Consider the following 26965-nt stretch of genomic DNA (forward strand, 5'->3'; position numbering starts at 1 on the left):
ATTTCAGCTTTACACGGTCCTGTATGAACTTGGACACATTATTTCCACTTCAGAGGTGATGTGGTTTGCCCAAGTTACAGGCCACTACTCAGTGGCAGAAAGTTCTAGAACCTTGCTCTTCTCAGTCTCTGAATATCATGTTCCCTCTAGGACACACTGTATGGCTTTTCTGTGTCTTGGCTTTGTCCACTGCAGACCAACACAGCCTTCTCCTCCTCTGGTTAGGTGGAGAAACGCTGTCAGAGCTGGCCCCATTGAGGCAGGAGGAGACAGTGTACCTGATGACACTTAGCAAGTCATGCTGGGGCCTTAGTTCCGGAACCTGCCCCACCCTCTAGGTGTGGTTCCAGCACATCCATTTGTGCTGCCCTCAGGTAATTGTAACTCTTCTCTTCTCCGGCTCTCCATCCTGGGTGGACAATCTGTATTGCCCAGTATCCTGCCTTCTGGCTGTGCCTCCCATCTGGTCGTGGCCGCATGAAAGGCCATGGGGGAGGGGACACTGAACAGCGAGCTAGAGACCCCCTTCGGGCTCCAGGTCACCCTCCACCCTGTCAGCTGCTGCTCTCCTGGGTATCCCGTTGTCAGTGCCTCCCCTGGGACGCTGTCCGGCCTCTCCCACGATAGGCAGGTTGGCCGGGACACTGGAACAGGTCCAGAAATGGAGGGACACCATTGAATCAGAGAGCAGACTTAGAAACTGCTCCCTATGGCTTTCCAGCAGTGGGGTGACTTGTGCAGGGGGCGTTTAGGAAGGTTTGTTGCGGGGAGAGGTAGAGTAGCGAGAGAGAAATGAACCCAGGACAAGAAATCAGGCAAAGACTATTGCTGCCCTCCTAAGTCAAGTTCAGATAAACTGATCTGGATTGATCCAGTGCTTTCTCACGGGGCTGAGGAAGAACACACGAATGTATCCTCCTCCCTTTGCTGAGAGCACATAATTAAGGTGAATGTTCCCCTCGTGGCCTCCATGCACTTCTGCCTCTGCTGATCCAGACAAGGCCGTAATTCTCACCTGGGTCCAGTCGTGGCCCCGGCTGAGCGCCTCTTTAATCAGGCATTTTTCTGCTCCCTAGAAACACACTTCCCCATCAGTCACATTCCAAAAGGAGAGGGGGAGGTGGGATTTGACAGGTATCAACCACACATGCCTCCTGGACAGAAGAAGTCTTTTTAAACTTTGTCTGAGTACCAGCTTTTTGTGAAAATCGGGATGTCGAGAGCATTTTATTTTAACCTCTTGCTGAGAGGTCATTGTTTTGTATAAAAGAAAACACCTACTGCTCCCCACTGTGTTTCAAAGCACTGCCTATGGTTTAAAAGAGGAGAAATGTGCGTGTGGTGTGAAACACCTGCAGGGAAACGAGCAGTCTGGGCAGAGTTGATCGGGGCGTGTGCTGGAGTGGGGTTGGGTAGAGAACCATAGCTGACCGCTCCTCTGGACACTAGACTCCTGTTTAGAGGATAGACACTCTTCTTCCTGTTTTAGATGGAAGTCCAGGTATCTGCAGGCCCGAAGGCGGTTCTCATTTCTTTCACCTGAAAGCATGATTAATTGCTGAGTTTTTAATTGCAAGCATTATTCCAAGAACAACCAGCTGACCTTGTTTATAGAGCTGATTGATGATGTGATCCCACTTGGAAAGATCTGTCGCTTTAACCTAAAGCACATCAGATTTCTGGTTCAGTAGGCTTTCTTTTTTTCAAAATACAACAAATGTGTTTTGTTTTCACAGGGCGAACCTTTCCAACACATCCATACTTCTCTGCTCAGCTAGGAGCGGGGCAGCTGTCACTTTACAACATTTTGAAGGCCTACTCGCTTCTAGACCAGGAAGTAGGCTATTGCCAAGGTCTCAGCTTTGTAGCAGGCATTCTGCTGCTTCATATGGGCGAAGAAGAGGCATTCAACATGCTCAAGTTTCTGATGTTTGACATGGGTCTGCGGAAACAGTATCGGCCAGACATGATTATTTTACAGGTAGAGAGCATTCCTTAAGTCTTTGATAAAGATGAACTCTAAAATGTTTATGATCCCTTTCCAGGTATATCTCAGGAACTGTCCCACCATCAGTTAACACTGTAACATCTGTCACTGCTGAGAACTTACTCTGTGCTAGGCCTTACACCAAATGTTGCATGTGCACTTACCTCCTCAAACTTCAGGAAGACATTGTTGATCAGCTCAATTTAGAGATGGGAAAGCTAAGGCTCAGAGAGGTTATGTAATTTGAGCAGGTCACACAGCTAGCAGGTGGCAGAGCTGGGATTTAAACCTAGGCCTGTCTGACTCCGGAGCGCCCTCCCTTTTACCCTTTGTCAAACCACCTTCAGGTGGTCTGATTCCTACCTCCCAGTGTATTTGCTCCTTCCTCTGCCGGGGATCCCATCCCTACCCCTCAACCCCTGCCATCCCATGTCCAGCTCAGATATCACCTGTTCACGCAGGCGCCGTGTCCCCCCCTCTTCCACCCACCCTGGCTCGCTGTGTCACGGGATCCTGTCTCATTGCTTTTGCATAACACACTTACTGCCTGAAATTATCTTGTTTCCTTATTTATTTACTTGTTTATTTTCTGGCTCTCCTTAGCGTATATCATGAGAGGGCAGGGGTCTTACCTGTCTTGGGGCTGAGTCCCTAGCTCCTAGGCTAGTGCCTGGGATGAAGTGGGTACCTCGTCCGTATTTGTTGAATGAATGAGTGACAGGTGGCAGGTCATGTCAGAAGAAAACCCCATACAACAGTGTGTTCCACTGCTGCTACCACTGCCTTTCAGAGGTGGGGAGAACTCTGGATCCTGCTTTGAGGATATTCCTAAATGTTGGAATATGTGTTTACGTGTTTGTTTACCAGCAAGATACTCTGATTTCAGAGCCTTAGAAAGTGTACGTTAGAGCCAAGGACTCTTCCAGAGCATTGAACAACATGGCTAGAAATCCTTTCACCTCCACCTGTGTGTGTGGACCGCGTGAACATAAATCCCATAGAAGGAAGCCATCCCGTTCACTAGGAGATTTGGGCCTACATAACACGTGCCACACATGCTGTCAGGTTCTTCCTACATAACCCCGTTAGCGTATTTAATGTAGGTGCGCCTGCCATCGAAGAGAGTGGAATTTTTCAGATTTGTATAGTATAGTATACAGCAGTATATACTGATACAGTATATTACACAAGTCGTGTGTAGTATAGTATACACACGGCTGTGTTTGGGCTGGTGGCCTAGAGATTAGATTTCTTTTTGATACGAAAGAGCCACAGCTGGTACCTGAGAGAACTATGTTGTCTGGCCTCCCGGAAACAGTTTTTCCGTTATGGGCAGTACATATCCGGCTGTAGCGCCCTCTCCAGGTCACTGTTCCTCTGGGGTCGGGCCAGGGACTGCTCAGTCGGGGCTGGCTCTAGGCCAGCTGTGAGCCCCGGGACCCTCATGGGCTTCCTGCCAGGGCCGCATCACTCTGAGGGAGCCCCCTGAGCTCACGTCCAGCCCAGTTGGAAAAGGTTTCTCCATCTCGAGATAAATGTTTGTCAGCTTATTTTAACTTTCCTGTGTTGTAAACCTGAAGAAGTCACACTTGTCCTGCCTCTTGAGTGGTTTGGGGGGCGTTCACCGGGAACTTAAGGAACAGATACAGTAGCATCCTTCTGCAGAATCTGTGCTCTCACTTCGCTGTTGGCGAGAGGCTGCCTTTTTACTTCAGATTCCCCTGGCTTTGGGTTTTGCTAAGAATGTGCGTTTACGAAATGCTGCCTCAGGATGGATGCATAGCTTCTCCCAGCCAAGGAGCGCGAGGGAACAGTAAGAAGAAAGGCCGTGGCCGGAGGAGCCCCGCCGTGAGCGCCCCGGGCCCAGCCCAGCCCCTGCCTGGCCACAGCAGCCCGAGCGAGCACTCGCTGGATGACGGAGGGCGAGAGCAGGGGCGTCTCAGGAGCCACGAAGAGAGTTCCGTGGTCCTTCCGCCTCCGAGTGGGGTGGATGCTGATCTCCCACGGTGACTCTGTGTGCGTGTCCCTGCAGATCCAGATGTACCAGCTCTCGAGGCTGCTCCACGACTACCACCGAGACCTGTACAATCACCTGGAGGAGCACGAGATCGGCCCCAGCCTCTACGCCGCGCCCTGGTTCCTCACAGTGTTCGCCTCGCAGTTCCCTCTGGGGTTCGTAGCCAGAGTCTTTGGTGAGTGTGTGTGAGTCTGTTCGCCAGGACCCGCGTCCTCGAGTTAGAGGGGAACCGTGTGTCGTCGCTCCGTGGTGACTCTTCTCATTTTTATACCTGGGTCTTCTGCAGAAAACAGGGTGGTATTTGTCATTCTCAGTTTAGTGAGTGAGGATCAGGCTTCGGGAGTTTCAGGACCTGCTTAACTTCTGATGGTCAGGGCCTCCCCTCGATGCCTTCTTGTGGGCTTAGATCCGCTTCCCTCCCCCCAGGCTCCCCCTGGAGCAGACTTGCTGCCGGCTGGGCCGAGGAGCCTGGCGCGGGGCCCAGAGATGTTTCTCCGGAGCCGTCTCCCTCGACCTCCGTGGCCCGGGCCTTGCTCTCTGAGCTCCCTAAGACTTCTCCCCCGGGAGTCCCGGGCCACTGCTCTTTCTGGGTCTCGCCTGCATGTTCTCCTCTCGCCCTGCTTGCCCTACCTGTGGCTCTTCGCTTCCTCTGCCGGCGTGCTCTCGAAGGCACCTCTGTGTCGCCGACCCACGGTCCGTCCTCACGAGCCCCCCGCGTCGTCTTCCCACTGCTGTGCCCCCGTAACTGAGGGTGGGTCACATTTCAAACCATCTCCCGTTTACTTGATTTACTTTTCGAGAAGATTGTCTCTGTCAGAGTTTTAAATGAATGTTCACGTGCAAAGTCTCAAAACTGCCTTGTCAATTAGACTTCAATTTAAAAAACTAAAAATTAAAAAAGTGTAAAAGGCTGCCTTGACCTGGCAGGGATAGGAGCCGAGTGACATGCTGTGAGCAGTCAGCTCTTGTACAGTGTGCTTCCCCTGCTTCGGGATGAACTAATAATTCTGACAATTCAGGTTCTTTTTATCTTTTTACTGTGGAGGAAGAGGTTATTAAAAAATTGATTGTCATCACATACCAAGTGGTTTTAAAGTACCATTTATGTTGAGTCACTTGATAGCTTAAAAACCTGTATTCTTATACTTCTTTAGATTCGTTTTTAGAATTAGAGACCATCTTAAAAGGATTGTTCACAAAAGAGAGAGTCACTTTAGGCAGCTTTGGGCAGACCACTTGTATATCTAGATTCTAGAAATCCTAAAATTTGCTTTTTTTAAAAAAATAAATTTATTCTAGGCTGCATTGGGTCTTTGCTGCTGTGCGCGGGCTTTCTCTAGTTGTGGTGAGCGGGGGTTACTCTTTGTTGTGGTGCGCGGGCTTCTCACTGCGGTGGCTTCTCTTGTTGCGGAGCACAGGGTCTAGGCGCGTGGGCTTCAGTAGTTGTGGCGTGCAGGCTCTAGAGCGCAGGCTCAGCAGTTGTGGTGCACGGGCTTAGTTGCTCCGTGGCATGTGGGATCTTCCCGGACCAGGGCCCGAACCCATGTCCCCTGCATCAGCAGGTGGATTCTCAACCACTACGCCACCTAGGAAGCCCGCCTAAAATTTGCTTTTTAAGTGGGCAGTGAGTCGTCTTCTCTCCTCCTCTTCCCCCCACACCAAAGTACTAGATTTTTATTATCATTTACTTCTGTCCACAAGAACTTTTAAGGAATTTACCATTTGGCTTTACTAGGAGAATCTAGGTTCTTAAAATATTTACTACTCTCCCCATTTTTGCATAGCTACCTCCCCAAATTGATTTTTTTTTTTTTTTTTTTGCGATACGCGGGCCTCTCACTGTTGTGGCCTCTCCTGTTGCGGAGCACAGGCTCCAGACGCGCAGGCTCAGCGGCCATGGCTCATGGGTCCAGCCGCTCCGCGGCGTGTGGGATCTTCCCAGAGCGGGTCACAAACCCGCGTCCCCTGCATCGGCAGGTGGGCTCTCAACCACTGCGCCACCAGGGAAGCCCCCCAAATTGATTTTTATTTTCCGTCCCTAAAAAAAAGAAAATAAGCACTGAAAATAATTGATACTAAACACTCTTTCCCTGGTTAAACAAATCATTAGTGAGATTCATGAAGGTTTTATACCATAGTTTTTTTAAAAAGTCCTCAAAATTACCTGCTCAGTTTACCAAAAAAGAGTCACAGAAACTACAAGATGTTTAGCTGTAGGCTTCAGTCTTTCTTGCCAAACATTTCTGTGTTTCTTACTTTTCTTACTCTGGAAATGAAAAGAAAATCATTAGTCTGCTTCACTTTTTCTCCTGATTCTTTACTGTGTTTTTTTCGAAAGGGTAATGGAGAGCAGTGAAGATTGAAAGGGGGAGGAGGGAGTGTTATTAGATGGTTTGAAAACAGCTCAAGCATTGAATTACACTGTTTGTGAAGAAAACTCTACAGAGGGGGCTGAGCAGGAAGGGCCGAAGGGTCAGCGCCGAGTGTCACTGCCCCGGCTGCAGGCACGGAAGCTGCTGCTGCCCAGAGTTCTGGGCTCTAGGGCCGTAAAGCTCTGGGGGAAGAGCTCTTTCCTCACTGCAGAAGTGGGTAAGAGGCATTAACAGCAATCAGACAGACAAAATCTGCTTTGGAAATGACAGTGCTTGTGTTGCAGAATATTCAGAACTCTCTGAAGCTCATCCTCATGACGTCGTAAGTAAAGCTGAAGCCAGTGAAAGCAGGGTCTTCTTCTCGATATTATGTAGTCAGAGGTGGGTCTTGGAGTTTCTTGTACATTATGCATAACGATGCCAGTCTCTGTGAGTCCTGGAGCCCACAGACCCCCGCTGCACTGGGTGGGTTCGTGTCTAGCTGGCTAAGGGCTCAGGGCTCCTGAGATTATAGGCAGGAAGTGGGGACTCAAGACAGCGCTGTGTTGTGAGGTCATTCCATCTATCAGTAGTTAAAAGTGAACCATTTTATTGGTAAGGTCCATAGAAAAGATAGGTTTTTTTAAAAACCATTTCTGTATTTAGCATCGGTGACTTAGCTCCGCAATGGTGGGTAGCTTCGTTTTAAATCCCAAAGCCTGCCGTTCATACATATACTGTAGGCTTTTTTGGCCTGGGGTCCATTTCATTATAGGCCCTTAGGCCTGGATCAAACCTAAAAACAGGTGGACTTCTGTTAACTATTCACTATTTTATATGTAAGTAACGCAGTCAGCATAGCTCATATATAGATTAATAGCTTACCTCGAACTAAGTATACGCTACTTGGAGGGACAGCTGCCAGTGATGCCTGTGCCTCGACCTTTACATGGTAATTAACCACCTCTTCTGGATGTCAGGTGTCACATAGTGTAAAATCGCCGCCTCCTGTATTTTTCCGGTCTGGGTGTAGAGGGGTCCTGGGAGAGATGCTTGTTCTGTTCACCTCCTGATGTCTGCCTTTGGGGGAAGAAACTCTGGAAAATAGGACCTGCCTTGCTCCTGCTGGAGGTGGTGGCTGTGCTGTTATTAGGCTCCTGACGTTTTCTATAGGAGGGGCTGCCAAGTAGCTGAGAGAGGAGGTAGAATCTAAAGATCAGGGTTTGGCCAAACACAGAAGCCACCTGTAATGTGGGGAGGGGTTCCGAGAGGCTTCAGGACTAAACTAGCCTGGGGAAACAAGACTGTTTGGGTGGCCAGGGAAAAGGGCTGTTCCGGGTAACGCGATACAGCGGTAATGAAGTGAGTCTTTGCTCAGTCTGCGCTGTCATCTTACCGCAAGGCTGTCAGCATCCTTCATCTCTCTCCTGCCTGTTCTGGTGAAATGTGGGGATATCACAGCTGGAGGACCGCAGCCTCCCAGAGAAAGTTCAGGAGAGGGCTGGCCCGTGACAGAGACAAATGTAGCTGGAAAAGGGATGTAGGATAAGTTCACCTCCTGGCCGTGTGCTTTGCCTTGGTCATTTCCCCCCATAGGAAAATGGGGCACTTCTAATGTCGTGGGGAGTTTCAGGTAGAGTTCCCATACATGTTACCATGATAGCAGGCTTGCCGAAGTGTCTTCAAAGCAGTTATTTGTGGCGTTCCCAGCAAACAATTTGCAAAGTGGTGGAGTCAGCTGAATTTAAGGTTCCCTCTACTGCCTGCCTGATGAACCCCTTTGCCTGTTTCTAGGTGGGCTTAAAAAAGGAGAGAAGGAAAGTCGGCCACAGCGTTGTGAGCTGGGCTCCTGCCGCGCTGCTGAAAGACTTAGCAGCTCACTTCCTTGTGCAGTGATTTTCAAATGAGGGAAGTCAACTCACTTTTCCAAGGAGACTATTGTTTAAAATAAATTTTTTTAATTCTAGTATGTAAATGTATAGGGATTGGGAAATGGGCAAAAATGACAGTAATTGGGTTGGGGCAGTGGGTTTATAGGTAACCTTTTTCTTTACTATTATTTAAAAATTACTTAATTTTTAAAACTTGCAGAGGGAGAAAAAGGTGTGCTAATTGTCTCTGAGGGATACAGATGCTGCCCCTTAGGGCAGATAAATAAATAGTAGTAGATAAATAGTAGTAGTCAGATAAATGTAGGAGCCCCTTCTTCTCAGCAAAGCTTTGAGGGGTCCTTCCTTCAATCCTTCAGACACATTCCTCAATCATGTCCCGAAAGGCAGTCCTTATTTGAAGCCTCCTTAGTCTAACAGAAGCTTCTGGGGCTGAGCTCTCCCAGCCTCACTCGTGCAGACCACTGGCCGGCTTGTCGTCAGAAGGATGGGCACCTGGGGCGGGCCTCCAGGAGTGCTGGTGAGTCAGGCATCTTGCCGCTGGCAGCATGCACAGGGGCGTCTGCTGCTGGGAATCAGCATGGTCTTGTCAGTGGCTCTTAAAAGGTGGCTTTTCTCCATCTAAAGTTAACTAGCCCTTCCTTGCAAGGCTCAGATCCATAACCGGGGTCTCACTGGCATCATCTCCCAACCAAGGAATACGCTGACCTACTCAGGAACGAGGAAGAGAAGGCCTTCTGTGCCCCTGGTGTGTGCTCACTGGTAAAGGTAGAATGGCCTGGCCCCATGACCAGGGCTCCTGCCTTACCTACTCTTGCGGGCTCCTGCACACGCTGTGTGCTTTCACACCTCCGCATTTCCACCTTCTTTTTCCTTCTGCGCAGAGTATTACTCCCTGACTTCTTGACTGGGGAGTTTCTGTTGGTTCTTTAAGGCTGGGTTCGGCAGCCACCTTTCCTTGGGGCATTTTCTTCCCTTTTGTATTCTGTTTTGTTTTGGTTTTAAGATAACCAAAAAAGAGTTAAAGAAAAAAACCACCTCTCCAGGTTTCCCTTTGTTTTCTTCCTACAGTTTGGAAAAGTTCAGAATCATAGGAAGCACTCTACTAGTCAGTGGATTTGTTATAAAAACCAAGATCCTAAAGGAAGAAAACTTGGAAGACCGATGTTAATCTTAAGACTGCTGATGTGGATTGTGTATTTGATTGTGCTCATAAAAGTTCCCCAGTTGTTATTTATTTTAGCTGGCTTAGCTGTGGGACTATATTTAAATTTAAGGTACTTGCCCCAGAGACTGAAGATTCTGAGCTATATAGCACGTCATGGGTCTGGTAGTGCAGTCCACTCCCCAGGATCCCTGCAAAGAGTGCCTTGACATTGATTCTGATAGATGCCATCAGTTTTTATTCAGCTATAAATGTTCATATATTGAAAGGAAGTCTTACTGTCTAAACCAAAGAAACTTCAAATTTACTTTGTTTTTGGAAATGTCATTTCTGTTTAAAAATATGTCTTAGTTATAGCGCAATCTTATTTTATTTTATTGGAAAATATTTTTTTTTTTGCCTGCGTTGGGTCTTCATTGCTGCGCAAGGGCTTTTCTCTAGTTGCGGAGAGTGGGGGCTACTCTTCGTTGCGGTGCACGGGCTTCTCACTGCGGTGCCTTCTCTTGTTGTGGAGCACGGGCTCTAGGCGCGCGGGCTTCAGTAGTTGTGGCTCGTGGGCTCTAGAGCGCAGGCTCAGTAGCTGTGGCATACGGGCTTAGTTGCTCTGTGGCATGTGGGATCTTCCCGGACCAGGGCTCGAACCCGTGTCGCCTGCATTGGCAGGCGGATTCTTAACCACTGCGCTACCAGGGAAGCGCCTGTAGCGCAATTTTAGATCTTTATGTTTTCTGTAGTGGTGAATTGCATGGGTAGACTGCATATTTTTTAAATCAGACATTTCACAGGACTATTCTTCCATAGCACTGCCTCGATACATGTACTCCTCCCCCTAAGAAGTTCAGATTTCAAAGATGTGATCTGTTCTCCAGTTTATCTTACCAGCCCCTACAGCCAGACTTGAGGAGGCAGCATCTGTCCTTTTCAGTTGCGTGGAGCTGCCCTGAACCAGGAGCAGTGTGAAGTTGAGGGAGCAGTGTGGCCCTGGGCTCTCTGGGAGCAGCTGCCTGCAGGGCTGCACCCAGCCGGGCGCCAGGTCTGCTCACGTGATGGTCTCGCAGCATCTCCGGGGCTGACCCAGCCAGCCGGTGCTTGGGTGTCTCCCTTATGCCATCCACAAACCACCCTGGGACACGTCCAGCCTGAGCTCAGTGGCTTGTTTCTTAATGGCTTTCACTTCTCATCCCCCTAAACCACCCAGAGAGGCACAGGCTGGGAATTCTCCCTCTCACCTGCTTCTGTCCTCCTTGACTTGATGGAAAGTACAGCTTCTTTGTCCCTTCCATTCTCCTGCAGCACCCCCAGAAAAAAAAAAGAGAATATTGACAGTTGCCTCTAATTAGATTAATGCTCCCATCTTTTAAAATTACATTTCTTCTTACATTATTATTCCAGTTGTTAGGTAACTTTCCCAAATTTAGTCACCCAACATTTAGTTATTAGGGCTGTGCTTGAGCCCCAGGACATTGGAGTCTCTTTCTGAATGGCTTCAACTCTGGGGAAGGTGGAGCCAGGGCTGGGCTGGGCTGGGCTGGGCTGGGCTGGGCTGGGCTGGGCTGGGCTGGGGGCCCACTTGCCCTCCCTCTCCCTGTGCACCGCAGGTGTGGGGATTGTTAACATTCACCAACCATTCTAAGGGAAAAAATGGCAAGAACTAGAAAATAACCCTGATAGAGTTCTTTGAATTCTTCAGAGGGAAAAAATTTTTTATTCCGTTATTATGCTAAAATTCAGTATACTTGTTAAGTGTTTAATAATGTACTTTTGCAATGGTGCAGGCTTTTTACAGTTTTTAGAGATCTTTTAATTCAACCCCTTATTTCAAAGCAGAGGAAACAGAGGCATTTTCTTCACTTACAGCAGCAGAAATTAGGATAGAGTATTTATACACATCTTTGTGTATAAAAATATATGTTTTAGTAATAACTCCTTTGAAATCCAGAGAATTCCTGAAAAAATAGACTAATGAAAAGTTTTCTTTTTCACAGTTTCAACTTTTGAGGTATGTTTGAATTTAATATATTTTTGGAGTGAAAAACAGATTTATCTGAACCTGTGACAAAATTTTAGCAGTAGTTTAGTATATATAATATATGTATATTTACATATTTACTTATTATTTGCTATATTGTCTTGACAGCCCTGTGTGAAATACCAGGATCTTATAATTTGGGGTTGCATTTCCCACAGTCCTGCTCTTCAATGTGTGTGAAGGGGAATGGAGTGCCATTTCATCAGAATCTGGTCCGGCTTAACTTTCTGCTTTTCTGTGTTTTCCCAGATATGATCTTTCTTCAGGGATCAGAGGTCATATTTAAAGTGGCTTTAAGTCTGTTGGGAAGCCATAAGCCCTTGATTCTGCAACATGAAAACCTAGAAACTATAGTTGACTTTATAAAAAGCACGCTACCCAACCTGGGCTTGGTGCAGATGGAAAAGACCATCAGTCAGGTATGGTTCAGTCCGGACCTTCCAAATGTGCCAGCGATTCTGGATATGCAGAAGCTGAATTTCCTTTTTTTTTTTTTTGAGAAGGAGCTGTTTCCTACCACTTTGTGTCCTGAGCAGCAATGCTCAGCTCGTGGGAGGCACATCTCGAATGCCTGTTCCGTGATCAGACGTGTGTCTGCGTGTGCTGAGAGTGTGTAGGTGTGATAACCAGCACAAACTATCGGTAGTTTCTTACAATTAAAAGGCGTTTGTCACCCCTCGGCGTTTGTTCTTCTGAAGTACATACATTTTTATTCAATGTAGGCTTTTGTAAAATGAGTGCTTTGATTTTTGTGCTGAAATGGCATTAACTGGAATTTTCTAAAACTTTAACTTGTTGCTATGAAGTTGTGATAAAGAGTGTATATTCTGTAACTTTGTTCTGGAGAGCGTGTGTGTGTGTTTTATAGAGTTCAGTCCCGCATTCATCTGTGGTTCTAGTCCTCTGATTTCTGTATGCAGTAGAACTGCACTGCATGTATCACTCTCTCACATGTTAGGGGTTGAGGGTGAGGTGATCCTGGACTTGCAGCTCGACCAGTTGTTAGTGGCCTGGCTTAGGAGTGGGAGCAGATTTTGACTCTGTATCAGGAAGAATTTTCCAGTAATGATTGCTGGCCATGCAGGACTCAGCTGCCTGGCGGGGGGTGAGGTCACCCTTGGAAGTGTCCGGAGGCTGGATGGCGAGTGCTCCAGAAGGTGCCCAATGCAGAGATCCCACAGACTCAGCAGTCGGGGCCTCTCATTAGCCTAGAACTTACCTCACCTGCAAATGTAATGAAAACATAGAGCAATTGGGTAAAAGCAAATAGTGAAATAAAGCTTTTTTTTTTTTGCGGTACGCGGGCCTCTCACCGTTGTGGCCTCTCCCGTTGCGGAGCACAAGCTCCGGACGCGCAGGCTCAGCGGCCATGGCTCACGGGCCCAGCCGCTCCGCGGCATGTGGGATCTTCCCGGACCGGGGCACGAACCCGTGTCCCCTGCCTTGGCAGGCGGACTCTCAACCACTGCGCCACCAGGGAAGCCCAAAGCTGTGTTTTAAAAAAATCCTTCTTCTGAGGGTTTCTGGTAGTCTGAGAGTGGTGGGTTGCACCCAGTTGCAGCAGTTTGTGGTTCATTTGCTGCCCCTCCTGAGGTGCTGAGCCCAGAAAAGGAGGCAAGTCTGGGCTGGAAGAGGGAGACGGTTTCGCCTGGGTGCCGCTTTGGGTCTCTGCACATTTCATTTGCCTACGTGAAGGAGCAGCTCTTTTCGTCTCTGCACTTTCTTCTTCAGTTAATTGAGAGGCTTCTACTTCCCTGGCGCCTTCCTCTCAGTGTGAACAGCTCTGGCTTGTTGACGCCCTGCTTTTTGCCAGGTTCTTTGTGACTCTGCATATGCACACATGGTTTCATTCAGTCATGACTGAATTCCTGAGAGGACAAGTGGTTTTAACCCACGAGCAACCTAGGGTTCAAAGTGGTTGATTAGCTGGCCCACAGTCATGCTACCGAGAAGTGGGAAAGTAGGGTTTCAGACTCAGGCCCTCTCACTTCAAACGCTTTCGCAGCTACTCAGCTCCACCAAGTGCCTGCGGGTGTCATTTAATCAGAGGTTTTCTGTACTGTACCTGTGTATTAAGACTGAATTCTCCACCCTTTGATTCTTTACTTTCTGACATTTCCACGCATTTCCTCCCTTTTAGAGCTTTCATTGCACACACCTATGTTTTCTGGCTGCAGGGGAGAATGCAAGAGCCTTGGTTCCCTAAAGCCAAGTCTGTGCCCGTGAGCGCCCTGACCTGCCGCCTGGGGCCTGGCTAGAAGGCAGGCAGCCTCACCCATGTGGTTACCCTCTGGGTATGGAGCCCCAGAAAAAAAAAGACCCCTTTTCCTCCCCTCGTCTGTGAAGGATACCTACTGAGGGTGTGAAGGTGCTCTTTAATGTTGGGAGGATAGAAATGGACACAGTGTGGAGAGAGGACAGTTGTGTGTGTGCCTCAGTTGTTTGAGGCATCCGTTTTGAACTTGGCATGCTTTATTCCATTGGCTCCTTAACAACTCTGGGGCCCGGAGGGAGTAAACGCCCAGCACCCTGTACGAGGTGGCAGAGCCCAGAGTGTAACGTGCTCTGGGGCACCAGAGCCCATCCTGTGTAGAAAAGGAGCGTGTAACCAGTAACTGCAAGAGTGGTGGGAGCTCCAGTGGTGCTGTGCAGGGGCTGCAGGAGCGGGCTGTGCAGGGAGTGAGCAGTGAGTGGGGATTGGGGACCAGGGAGCTGAGGGAGTTGAGTTCAGCTGGGCCTTTTCTGCAGAGGACCAGGGAGGAAGTGTTTCAGGCTTTGTGGACCGTAAAGTCACGTGAGGTCAGCTCAGCCTCTGCAGCATGAAGGCCACCAGAGCCAGTATTTGTCGGAATGAAGCGGCTGTGTTGCAGTAAAGCTTTATTTGCAAAGCATGTGGCGGGACAGCCTTGGTCCACGGGCTGTAGTCAGCTAACCCCCCATTATAGTACATGCAAAGGCACGGGAGCAAGAGAGAAGTTCTAGGTGCCGGTTCAGCTTTCCCCGGGGTGGGGGGGCGGGAGGTGCGGGGATTGGAAGTAGGGACACAGCATCTGAATCTGAGGTCCAGTTTTTCAGCCTGCCGCCACAGGTCTCACTGGGAAACAAGACTCAATGCCAGGCAGCTCTCCGCCCTCCTTCCCTCCAACGTGTTCCATCTGGAACTTGACCTCTGCAGGCTGTCAAGCTTTCTGCCTGCTCGCTGCCCCCTCCCATCCCCTCCCTGCAGAGGGTGCTCTAGTCTCAAGTTCTACTCAGAGCAGGGAGGCCTGAGGGGCAGCGTGATTTCTCTGCAGCCTTGGAGAGCCCACAGGGTGGAAGTGACATTGCGTTCTTTGCGTGCTGCTGTCCTGTGTGTGGAAGGATGGAGCTGGGCTGGATCTCTGTGATAGCCAGGCTCCATTTCATTAAATACCGTCTCCGTGGAAGCCTCAGCTCAAGCCGCTGGGACACAGTCTGCATCCAGGGTGGGGAGAGTCCCCAAGGACAGGGCCCTGGAGCTCCCGCTCAGCGCAGCCAGGCTGGGAGCCGCCACCGAGGGGCAGGCCCAGAGTTGACAGAGTCCAGGGCGTGGAGACAAGGGTCTCTGAGGCTCTGTGGCAGCTCCTCAGCGTGACTTAACTGTCAGTTGAACGTGAGCCGTAAAAATCGCCTCACAAGAAGGGGGAAGCCCTGGGAATAAACAGAAAGGAAGAGGAGGGAGGTCAGGGGTGTCGTCTCATCACAGCGAGTGCCGTGTGCCCGTGCAGCCTCAGGTCAGTGTAAGGAGAGAGCAGGTGAAGGGGGGCTTTGGAGGACGGGGCAAATAGCCTATTTTCAGCGTCCTTTGGGCCCTGCTCCAAGTGCGGTCCCAGACCAGCACCATCACATAGGAACTTACGCAGAATCTGGGCCCCCCACTCCAGACCCGCTGAGTCAGAATCTGCATTTCAGCAAGATGCCCAGGAGATGCGCGCGCACGCACGCGCACACACACACACACACACACACACACACACACACACACACACACACACACACACACACACACACACACACACACACACACACAGGCACGTTGGAAAGCTCTGCTGTGGGCGACTTCATTGTAAGCACACCAGACAAGTCTGTGTTCTAGTTGAGCTTGTAGGAGAGAAACCAGAATCTTAACAACGTTCCTTTGTTCAGAAGCTGCTCTTCAGAACCACGGTGGTGAGGCTGCCCCTTCGGCCTTGGAGGAGCCCTTGCGGCTTGAGCAGCTTGCACTATTGAAAATTAGTTTTTTAAAAGGCCAGTCGGTGCCGTACCAAGAGGGGGGGGTACGGCAGGGAGGAGTACTTTACTACTGACATTGTTTAGAATTGCTTGCATGTGGTGATAATAAAAAGCAGACCAACTTTTAGTTGGGTTTATTTTTGTTTTTAAATTCACCACAGACACTGCACCCCCTTATTTTTGATACCCAGGCAGAGGCTCCCCCATCCAGCTCTTGGTATGCCACTGAGACCACCAGGCTGGGGGGACGGGTCTGGGGGTGGGGAGGGTGGAAAGTATGTGACTAGTTCTGCAGCCATCAGGGTTGATGGCTTCATTACAGAGTGTCCACAGACAGCAAAGAGAAACACAAGTCTCCAAGAGCAGGCGCGCCAAGAACAGAAACGAATTCTCTAAAGGAGGAGACTCGTCTAGCAAGCAGATATCTGGGAAAATATTTAGCTTCGTGCATAATTTAAATTTAAATAACATATAATGCTTTACCTTCCTAGAATAACAAAATGAAACATTTTAATCCCAATGCCCAGTGCCAAGGGTATACTGTATCAGGCACATTCTTACGTTGCTAATGGCGTTGTATGTGGATTATTCCCGTTTGGGAAGCAATTTGGCAATATGTATCACGAGCCAGTAAAATATTTGTACCCTTTGACTCAGTAATCCCATTTCTTGGAATGTATGCTTAGGAAATAATCCAAAATATGGGAAAAGCCGTACATATGAGGATGTTTAAAGTTGTTTATAACAAAAACTTACAAGTAACTGGATATCCAGCATTTGATGACCGGATTAACATGGTTATTGATACGTCGAGTTGGTAGAATACCACGAAGCCATGTATAATTATGGTTATGAAGAATATACAGCAACGTGAGAAAGCGTCATTTGAGGACCAGGGCGCTCCTGTCACCGCCAGCCATATGCTGCCATGGTCGGGAATAAATTCCCAGGCACGACTGCGAGGGCTGTGTGTGTGTTTTGGCAGCCAGGAGGGTAATGATGCAGTTAAGCAGAGATGATTGTGACCCAGGATGGTTCCTGGGGATTAACGTAGGCCTCCGAGAGCACTCCGCTCTGTGCACGGTTGAGAGCCATTAACCATACCGCTCATCAATCTGGATCAAAGGCCAGAGGTTTTGTCCCCAGGTTTTCCAGGTTGGGAGCTCATTTAGAAACCTCTGTGGAAGAAAAAATGTGTGTGACATTTATCCCGCACCGTGTTTATAATTACACACTAATGCCACAGCAATCTCGGTTTTAATGTGTGTGGTCTTTACTCTGAGCTGTTCAGAAGTTCCATGGTGTGACATCCTTTGTCATTTTGCTGCAGCACAAGGTTGGATGGGAGGGGTTTTGTGACAGCTGTGTGGAAGCAGATCCCTTAGCTAAGTTAGGGCACCAACTCAGCTTGCCGGGCCTGTGTCTCGTGATTCCCCACAGCTATGCTGTCAGGTAGGTGTTACCACCTCCATGTGGTGGAGGCCAGGAACTGAGGCCAGGAAAGGTCAAGTAGCTTGCTCAGGGTCATTCAGGGAGTCGCCAGCCGAGCCCCCATTCAAGGGCTGACTGAAAGCTTCTGAGTCAGTTTTCTTGACTGTAGAATAGAGATGATAATCCCTGCCAGCTCACGGTCGCTCTGAGGGACAGCAGAGAATCAGATCAACGCAGTCAACTGCACACACAAACACGCACGTGCGTCACAAATACAATGTGTATTACTTTTTTGGCCTATAGTGACTTTTGTGCCTAATTAGTATTAGCCATTGAATTAAATTGAAAACCAGGAAGCTGAAAAATTAATCTCAAGGAAGAGAAAATAAGATGGGAAGAGAAAATAAGATGGGAAGAGAAAGTAAGATTTCTGGGAATGGTGAGAAAGTAAACATGGTTTTTGAAAATTGATTTCAGGAAAGATGGGACTCATTCGTGTTTGAATGCTAACAGGGTACCATCAAGGGCAGTGAGTTTTTCATTGATTTTAACTGTGTTGGAATTTCTTTCTTAAGGAGATGCTGTGAAGAGTTAGTTTCTGCTCTTATAAAGACTCATTTCATTCTTTAGATGTGTGTTCTGATCTGGCTTTTTTAATGTGGTGACTGAATTCTCAGATCCACACTGGGACGTCACGCCTGGGGCTTCACGCCTGGGGCAGCAGCAGCCTCTGTCTTCTGACCCTCATCGTCCCAGCTTCCATCCAGCTCACTTCACTCATCAAGAGAAAGTACAGATATGAACAGCTCACTCACTTCTGCGCTTTGGGGTTGTTTTTCACACGAGTGGTTTTTTTTTCATGACTGTTACTATTATGGAAAGGAAGGCAGCTCAGGCATTGTTTTGTATTCACTCATCTACACGAGTGGTTTTTTTTTTCATGACTGTTACTATTATGGAAAGGAAGGCAACTCAGGCATTGTTTTGTATTCACTCATCTATGTGGGTGACATTTGGGTTTTGGCTCATTTCTGCATATTTTGTGTGCAGAATAGGGTTTTTTAGTAAACAGTTCCATACTTAGCTGTTCTTGTAACTCTGAAAATCCAACTGAACTATCATTAAACTTTGACCTGGTGACTGAGCAAATGGGGTTGTGATTCTTCTGTTTTGTTTTATTCTCTCTTTGACCCATAGTTGTGAATCTAATCTAATAGAATTTTCAGAGAAAAATGATCTAAGTACTGAAATAAGAAGTAAAAATAAACTCATATAAGCATTTTAAAAAAGAAGGTTTTGGCTTTTGAAAAATGAGTATCAGAGACCTACACTTGCTGTTACCTTTGGTTTATTTCCAAATGCTTCTTTTTTTTAATTTATTATATTATTTATTTAATTTATTTTTGGCTGCCTTGGGTCTTGGTTGTGGCACACGAGATCTTTGTTGTGGCACACGGGATCTTTCGTTGTGGCGCATGGGCTCTTCATTGTGGTGCGTGGGCTTCTCTCTAGCTGTGGCGTGCGGGTTTTCTCTCTCTAGTTGTGGCGCATGGACTCCAGAGCGCGTGGGCTTCTGTAGTTTGCGTCACACAGCCTCCCTAGTTGAGCCGTGCCAGCTCAGTAGTTGAGGTGGGCGGGCTTAGTTGCCCCGTGGCTGTGGGACCTTATTTCCCCAACCAGGGATCAGACCCACATCCCCTGCATTGTAAGGCAGATTCTTTACCACTGGACCACCAGGGAAGTCCCTTAAATGCTTCTTAAATCCTCTCTTCCCAAGTAAAATTATTCCCTTCTCAGTGCAGAGAGTTTTCCTTGTTTATCACTGATAGTATCAGTCACAGAGCAGGTGCTTCGTGGACACCCGTCGACATGGTCGTGTGTGTGTGTGTGTGTGTGTGTGTGTGTGTGTGTGTGTGTGTGATTTTTCTCATTTTCCGTGCCTGATGACTTTTCTGTGTGTCACAGGTGTTTGTGATGGACATCTCTAAACAGTTACAAGCTTATGAAGTTGAGTACCACGTGCTTCAGGAAGAACTTATCGATCCCTCTCCTCTCAGTGACAACCAAAGAATGGACAGATTAGAGAAAACCAACAGCAGCTTACGCAAACAGAACCTTGACCTCCTTGAACAACTGCAGGTAGGGCATATTTACAAGGTAGCCTCCCGAACCTTGAGTGTGTGGTAGTTCATTAACTCACCAGAGGCACCAGCGGGCTGGGTTTTCCCATGGCCGCAGGCCCTTTCTCTTCTGGTTGTTTGTAGTTGGGATCAAAGGTAGCCCAGGAGAATTGTTCCTTTTTGTTAGGAAGCAGACATTATCCTTTGCTAAGGTCAGACTGTCCTGGAACTTTCTGAGAGGCTATTTCTGCACTTAACCCTTTCAGGAGACAGACCCAGAGCTGAACTTGGGTTCAGGGTGCCGTCGCACTATTAGCCGAATAGCCAGCGATTGCGCTTTGAGTCATGACGAGACAATCAAAGGCATGAGCTTTCAGGAGCGAAGCCAGCTAGGTCCTCGGAGTGATATCGAGTGAGGAAAGGGCCACAGGATCTCCCTAACAGAGTAAACCAGAGCCTGTGATCAGGATTTGTGAGTCCCTGGTGCCAATGCAAAAATTCAGTTCATGAAGGGACACAGTTCTCCCCTCTGGAAGCTTCCGTCTTACCATGGATAAATGCGGATGAGGACATACAGTAAGTAGAAAGGCAAACCCAGACGTGCGTGCAGGAGGGAGAGATGGAGCTAGCACAGAGGCGCAGTCCAGAGACCCAGATCTTGCTAGGTCCAGTGTCACCCATACTGTCACCTGCTCTGCTCTGATTCCCTCATCTGTGCGACAGGGACAAAAAGATGCCTTTTTGTTGGGGTAGGGGGTAGCACTCCTCTAACAATCAGATAGAATAAACTAACCATACAGTCTGCTTTTTAAATGTCAATATGGGTGGTAAAGCTGTCATTGTTAACGAATTGTGTGTGGAGGGGGGGAAGGGGGTGTTTTAAAAAATTATTTTTGAGCTTGCTGTGGAGAAAACTTTATATTTTTTCCAAAATATGTATTCTGTGGTATTCCTGGTCTGTCCTGAGAATAAGCTTTCCATCCTGATCTAAGCCTCTTAGTTTTCTCTATAGAAAGTTGCTGCTTTGCAGACACAAGCTTGGCAGTGACGGGAGAAAGGCCAGCATTTGGAGCTTAATAAATCAACCCCTGTCTAAAATGTATTCCCCCCAGCAGGGATTTTTACCCCAGTAGAAACCTAGTAGATATTTGCTGTAGAGGAACAAAGAAAAGTCTATCCTTACCCAGGCCTACCAGTCACATTCCGAAAGTTAGCTCTTTTTTCCTCTAAGATTGAGCTGTCCTAACTTGAAAGTATGCCTGAGTACGATTTCTGCAGGGTGTCTTAGCTGTAACCTGAAGGGGAGGTGCCGGGGAACGGAGAGCCTTATCTTGCATGTAAGGGTCTGCAGTGTAGGTGGTAATTTTAAATGCCTTCCAAACAAACAGTAGGTCCCTGAAGTACGACAGGATGGAAACATTTCTAACAAAGCCCAGATTTGAAGTTGAAGCATGTGTCTCGTTAGGATACTGCTCAAATAAAAGGTTCATTTTATTAGGCTGATGCCCTGTGGGTTTTTTGTGATGAAGAGGGGAAGTAATTTTGCGCTGCTCCTGTGATACTGTACCCCTTTTGTGAAGAGAGGGAGTTGTGAAAAGCTGCTCAGACATCTCCGTCCTCAAGAAACGCATCAAGAGGTAATTGGTAACAACAGATGTCCTCCTTGGAATGATCTTTCTCTTGACCGCGTGGCTCTGTGCTTCTGGACGTATCATTCAAGACTAGAGCTTATGCCGGTTCCAGCTGTGCTGGGTGCCAGAGGCCACCAACATTTGTAAGACACTGCAGCTCTCAAAGAGTTGGGCTAGGGATTGTGGTGTGTCCGTTTGTGGGTGCCTGCATGTAGTTCTCTCATTACCCTCTGAGTCACGTGGAGTTACTTTCAGCCAGACCACATGAGTTCTGTGAGACTCACACCTCTTTTCCCTTTTTTCTTTTTTTTTAAAATAGTTTTCAGAGTCCAGGGATAGCTGTTCAATGCAATACTTAATTTTCCAACATAAATCTTTGCTTTTTTGCCCAAGTATCAAAATTGACCTGTTTCCTGGCTTTGTTCCATTCATACAGTTGTTGGACATACCAAAGCCCCATCTATTTTCTTGTTAAACACTTAAGAATGTCATCTAGCCGCTGGAGACTAAACTGTCTTAGCTCTTCTGTCCAGCAGCGTACTTACGACGATTGCTTAGACACGTCTGTTGCCAAATGCTAAGGGACGTGCATTTTTTGGAATAATCCACCACCAGTCATTGAGTGCCCGTGAGCCGGGTGCTTTGGGAGGCCAGACCCACATGCAGGGTGAGGTGTGTTTTCTTCTGTGAGACAGCTTCAGTCTCACCGAGGAGGAGACCTGACGTTCGTGCTGGCCAGTAAATGACCACGCACATCAGCTCACTGCTAAGCTGAGAGGTGCCCCTGGGAGTGCTGTGGCCTTCAGAAGGAGTGGTCCCTGGAGGGGATGAGGTGGGACCCATCCCAGGCCTTGACCTTGGGGAGGAGTGTGAGGGTCGGAGAGGACTGCTTGGACATACCCACTCAGCGTGACCGCCCCCTGCCCGGTAAGCCGGCAAACTTAGGATCTCAGTCCTTTCTTCTTTCTGTTTAGAGTGTTCCAGTGTCACAGCCAGACCTAGGCTTTGAGTCATAGAATTGTCTGTCTCGCACAAGTGTTGTCTTGTTCAAGAAGCTGTTTCCCTTGTTTTGAAAACGAGGGAAAAAATATGTACTGTTGTTCCCACCTAAAACCTACGGGGACACGTAGACGGCCGGTCAGATGAGCGAGCCAGTGCAGTGCCTTACTGACCCCGGGCCTGAGCACTAGAGAATGCAGCGGAGAGCTGGAATCGGCCAGGAGGCCCGGGGACAGCAACGTAGGAGGCTGCTTTTCTCAGGAAACTCCTCCGCTTCACTGGGGCCAACTCACTGGTTGCCTGGGAAGCCAGCCCGAGGGGACTAGAGAGAAGAGGAGGGTCCGTTGCAAGAGAGAAGCACCTGGAAGGTCGGCCTGACACTGATTGTGTGCTGAGGATGCGGACGGGTGGGAGTGGGGACACTGCTGGCGTCTGTGGCCAGTGAGGCCACGCACGTGACCCTCTTAGCAGAGCTCGGCCACCCTGAGCGCTCCACACACGTTCCCGGGGAAATGCCCGTCCTTGTTACTGTAGGGAATATTAAATGTTCAGAGTAGAGAGCTGTTACTACGTGGGCCTTCACATAGAAACCATTTTGATGGTCTGTCTGAAATCAGTTTGTACCTGTACATACGTGTATTTGTCAAAGTGGGCCGGACCGTGCTGCAGTGACAACGCTCCGGACCCCAGCAGCACCACAGACCCTCTGCCTTGTCTCCGCGAAGCGTTCTCGGGCCGTTTCACAGCTGTCCTCCTGTAGCGGGTGACTCGGGAATCGGGCTCCCTCTGCACTGGGAAGCCGCCATCTCCACAGGCGGCTTCCAGAGTAGCCACGGCAGGGGAAGAGGGTGCTGGAGGATCTCGGGGCGGCCCAGCCCACCTGCGAGGAGTCTTCCGCTGTGGCCAGAACTGAGAGTAAACGTGGAGAGATGCGTCTCTGCCAGAACAGGGCTCCAGAGTGCCTTCGAGAATGGACAGTGGAGTGCAGAGTGGATCTCCCATGTTCTCCCCGGGCAGTTCCATTCTCATTTCTTTTATTCTCTAGGTGGCTAATGGGAGGATCCAGAGCCTGGAAGCCACCATTGAGAAGCTCCTGACCAGTGAAAGCAAGCTGAAGCAAGCGACCCTGGCCTTGGAGCTGGAGAGGTCAGCCCTGCTGCAGACGGTGGAGCGGCTCCAGGGGCAGACGGCAGAGCTGGGCGGCCCAGAGCCTGACCCCGTACCACCCGAGCCTGCGGGCCACTGACGGCTGGAGCCCAGCCCCCGCCAGAGCGCAGCTCCAGAACCGGGTCACCACCGCCCTGACACTGTCCAGGCCTTAACTGAGAGAGATGAAGATGCCGGAGGGAGAACGGAGCGTGAGCGTGCTTCTCAGGGAGGAGACTGGCTTGCCAGCGCGCGGATTCTTCTGAACTAAGATTCGCAGTGCAGGGGGCGCACGTCCTGGTGGTGGTGTCGTTGTTTAGGTTCTAATACGTCCCCTCTCCGGTCCCGGTTACTGTACTCAGTAGATTTAGATGGCATGGACTTGAAATAAAGCACTTTTGTGTTTCTTTATCGTTTCCTTCTTCAGTATCACTGTGTCTGTAAAGGGCATTCATAATACTGTGGGATTTCAGAAGCCGGCGAGGCTGGAGGTGATGATTCCTCTGGCCAACTTGTGGCCCTTCGTTCTTCCAAGGAGGGTTTGTGTGACTTACACCTTCAGTGTCACCAGCAGGGGTGCGGTTGGCCCGTGACCATTCTTGTTGTGGAAGCCCCGATTACCACTGGGAAAAATCGGAAGCGATTTATTTAAACTTGACATCTTATATTTGATCACTGTGCTTGGTATTTAATGAAGTTTGTCTTTTAAGAAGAATAGTTTTCATATACTTTTTGCTTAGCCCTTAAGTATTGATCACAGTCATTGTAGATAAACGTTTTATGGGAAAATCACCAATTTTTAGACTCTGCCAGGTATTGCTAGCGTGCGACCTGCAGTTGTAGAGTCTGAGAGGTTTACTTTGTTGTGGTGTTTCATATCCATATTTCAGAATCGTGTATTCAGTTTTGCTGTTGTGTGATGTAATGCAGCCGTGTGTCCCTTTGAGTCTCCACCCCTTGGGAATCGGATTCCTTGCGGAAGTCGCCCTGCATGTCAGGACTTCCAGGGGTCCCAGACATTCTGGGGCTTTCAAAGTCTTCAGACTTTCGGCCTGAAATTGCATCAACTGTACGGCAGCTGAGAGCAGTTTTTGTGGTGGGATGTGCGTTTTGAATGTAACTCACAACCCAGCGACCCCCTCCCTCAGGATGATGAGGACCCGGTGCCTTCAGCCAGCAAAAGGCTGCTCTCAGTGGCCCTGGTGTCATCTGGTCGCCATGTGAGGCTCTTCCCCATGATCTCCTGGAGCGGGTGGTGGGTTAGAGAGGAGCCGTGGAGGCAAGTTCACTTCCAGGACAGCAGAACCATTTCTTTACTGTATCTTCGTAACTACTTCTATTCCACAGGAGTTTTTCGACACACCCTCCGTGGTGGGCGTCTCTTTCAAGCCTGAGGGGTGAGGAAGGGCTTTCATATCTGGAATCTTTCTAGATCTCCCAAGACATTTCCAAGGGAGGCACACGTGCTGCCGCTGGTGCCTAAACAGTTGGTTGACAGTGGGGACTCTCTGCTGTTCCCCATGTCATAAACCATGATGACAAGCCCAGTAGCCTTTATCCTGTGTTGTTCCACCAGCTACAACTTAAAGGAGTTAACATTTGAGGGCTTCTTTCCATATACTTTACTGTTTAAATGTTCAATAATGTTCAATTTGGCATCTTATTACCATTACTCAAAAATATCGACTCTGCATTAAATAAAAAGCAATAAAACAGATAATTCATGCCCGCACTTTTACGGTGTTCTTTTTCTTTTTTTTAAACGTTGGGTTTCTGCTTTTCAGCCCAGGAGTGAAGGACTGCCCGGTGAACGCCTGTGGGTCAGAGTATGAATGTTGCCTAACCAGCAGTGAGATCTCTGAGGGATTGGCGTCTTGCATACCCAGTATTGCTACCCAAGTGCAACACCTCTGCGCGGGTGTGCGTAGTAGGGCTGCTGAGACCAGCCACATCCGTGGTGTGTGCCAGTGGGCACTGTTGTGAGTACGCGCTGGGCGGAGAGGACGGGGGACACAGGCCTGTGATTACAGGTTGGACAGTCCGCCTGTGCCTCAGCTGGCTGGGGACAGAGTCTCAGTTCACATCACTGCCTGAGGATTCGCAGAGGCAAGGTTTTAAACTAAGAAAGTTTCCTATTATGTTTTCCTCCCAGCACACAACCGTATGCACACGTGTGTGTGCACTTCGAGGTTGTCTGTCTTTTGGTACAATTTATACCCTCTTAGACAAAGACATTGAGCCCCTGGGAAGCACACTGTGACACAGAACACATAGAAAAACAGCTACTATGCAGAACACTCGGTTTGGGGCCCTCTGAGGAGTTACACATAGATAGAACAACAGTGTCCATTTGGGGATTTGTGTTTGTTTTGGTTGGGGAATCTGGGGAGAAGAGTTGCTCTGAGGGCTATGGGATGCAGGAGCTGTTTCAGGAATGAGAGCAGACACCACTGTGTGAGGAGCTGCAGAGGGGAGGGTGCAGGAGGAGGTGTGCAGACCAAGAGGAGTCCCCAGGGGGCCCATCTGAGCGGCGGAACACACACAGATGCTGACGCGGGCCGGGGCGGGGGGCACGCGGGGCCCTAGGCAGCTGCAGCCGCCATGTAGTAACCACCTCCGCGTCGACGGCCGGTGTCTGGTGGTGGGCCTGGAACCACCCTAGGTCATGCCTCAAAGTCAGAACTTGGGAAGAGAACTTGGAGGTAGAGCGGAGGAGAATGAGGATGAGCTGGGACCTTTAGCACCTCGTGTGTATCTGTCGCCACACCTGACTATGATGACCCTCAGAGAAGAGTGGCCCTTGCATCACTTTACCTTCCAAAAAATCACACAGGCATGTCTTCGAGCCGATTCTCATTTAGAACCACTGGGGAAGGGGACGCAAGGAAAGGTAGTCCTGACTTAACCAAGCTGATGGAAGACAAACCACCATAATTTTGGAACCTGCCTAACCCGAATGATATGTGAGTTATTTGACAGGGCCCTTCCAGCTAAGTATATATGATGAGTGATCCGCAGGGCTCGGGGTCATAGATTGGTTTTGACTTTGTCACTGATGGTGCAACGCCGAAGACTAAAAACTGCAGCAGCCCCAGCTGACACCCGGGACCACCCCCAACCCTTCACCTGCTTCCCTCTGTCAAAGTGTTACCAAACAGGCTACAAATTAAGATCCAGAATCTTTCCGTGTGGGAAGATAATTTACGGGCCACATTGTCTTACACTGAAACTGCTTTAAGGGCTTGGAACAGCTCCAGATTATCTTGGGTTGGAGGGAACCTGCTATTTCAAACTGGAAAACTACCTTCCACCTCATCTTACAGAGGGAAGAACTGAGGAGAAGAGAGGTTCAGAAACCACCTAATGGTTGCCTGCAGGGTCAGGGTGGGGCCTCAGCCTCCCGACTGCCAAGTAGTGGACACCACCCGGCTTTCGTTCCAGTGAGTTTTGGGAATCATTTCTGACGGCATTAAGGTTCAAGGCCAGGAAAGTTCTGCTTCACTTTCCAGGAAGGTGATCTGTATAGTAAGAAGCCCAGCTCAGCTTCTCTCCTGAGATGTAGGGTCTGCAGGGGCCCTAATCTGTCATGAGTTAGAACCAGGGCAGAGGAATGCTACTGCCACAGGGTCTGAATTGACTGGGGACAGTTTTGCTCTTGACAGTCATTTCTTTTTTTACTTTTAGACGTCTGAAAACCCTTGCATTGTCATGCTAAAAAAAATCAACACAATTAATTGCCTTTGGTTTTGTAGAAGTGAAACTTTCCACTATGTAAAGTTTTTTTGTTGCCGTCTTTAGAAATGATCAGAAGGGTTAGGGAGAGGTAAGCGCTAGGATATATAGAGCAGCCAACAGCAGTCATTATTTGAAATCGATAACGAAAGATGAAAAAAGAATGTTCTGAGAACCTAGGCTTCATAGATAACTGCCTTCGTATCTCTAAAGTGAA

The 26965-nt window shown here is 48.8% G+C and overlaps 1 protein-coding gene across 12 annotated transcripts in view; it reads left to right on the forward strand.

The window, feature by feature from the left end:
• Positions 1 to 23423, forward strand: part of TBC1D1 (TBC1 domain family member 1) — a 230172-nt gene extending 206749 nt beyond the window's left edge. For 11 of the 12 annotated variants that reach the window (XM_073805150.1, XM_073805147.1, XM_073805143.1 and 8 more), the window contains 5 exons: positions 1737 to 1981; positions 4020 to 4179; positions 11688 to 11857; positions 19086 to 19259; positions 22916 to 23423. In XM_073805150.1, coding sequence (XP_073661251.1) covers positions 1737 to 1981; positions 4020 to 4179; positions 11688 to 11857; positions 19086 to 19259; positions 22916 to 23116 — 950 coding nt within the window. In that variant the 3' untranslated portion in view covers positions 23117 to 23423. Of the gene's footprint in view, positions 1 to 358; positions 375 to 1736; positions 1982 to 4019; positions 4180 to 11687; positions 11858 to 19085; positions 19260 to 22915 lie in introns of those variants that run through there. The other variant, XM_073805151.1, reaches the window with a different exon arrangement.
• Positions 23424 to 26965: the final 3542 nt, after the last annotated feature.

This window comes from Tursiops truncatus, chromosome 5 (assembly GCF_011762595.2).
Source record: "Tursiops truncatus isolate mTurTru1 chromosome 5, mTurTru1.mat.Y, whole genome shotgun sequence".
Taxonomy (NCBI): Eukaryota; Metazoa; Chordata; class Mammalia; order Artiodactyla; family Delphinidae; genus Tursiops; species Tursiops truncatus.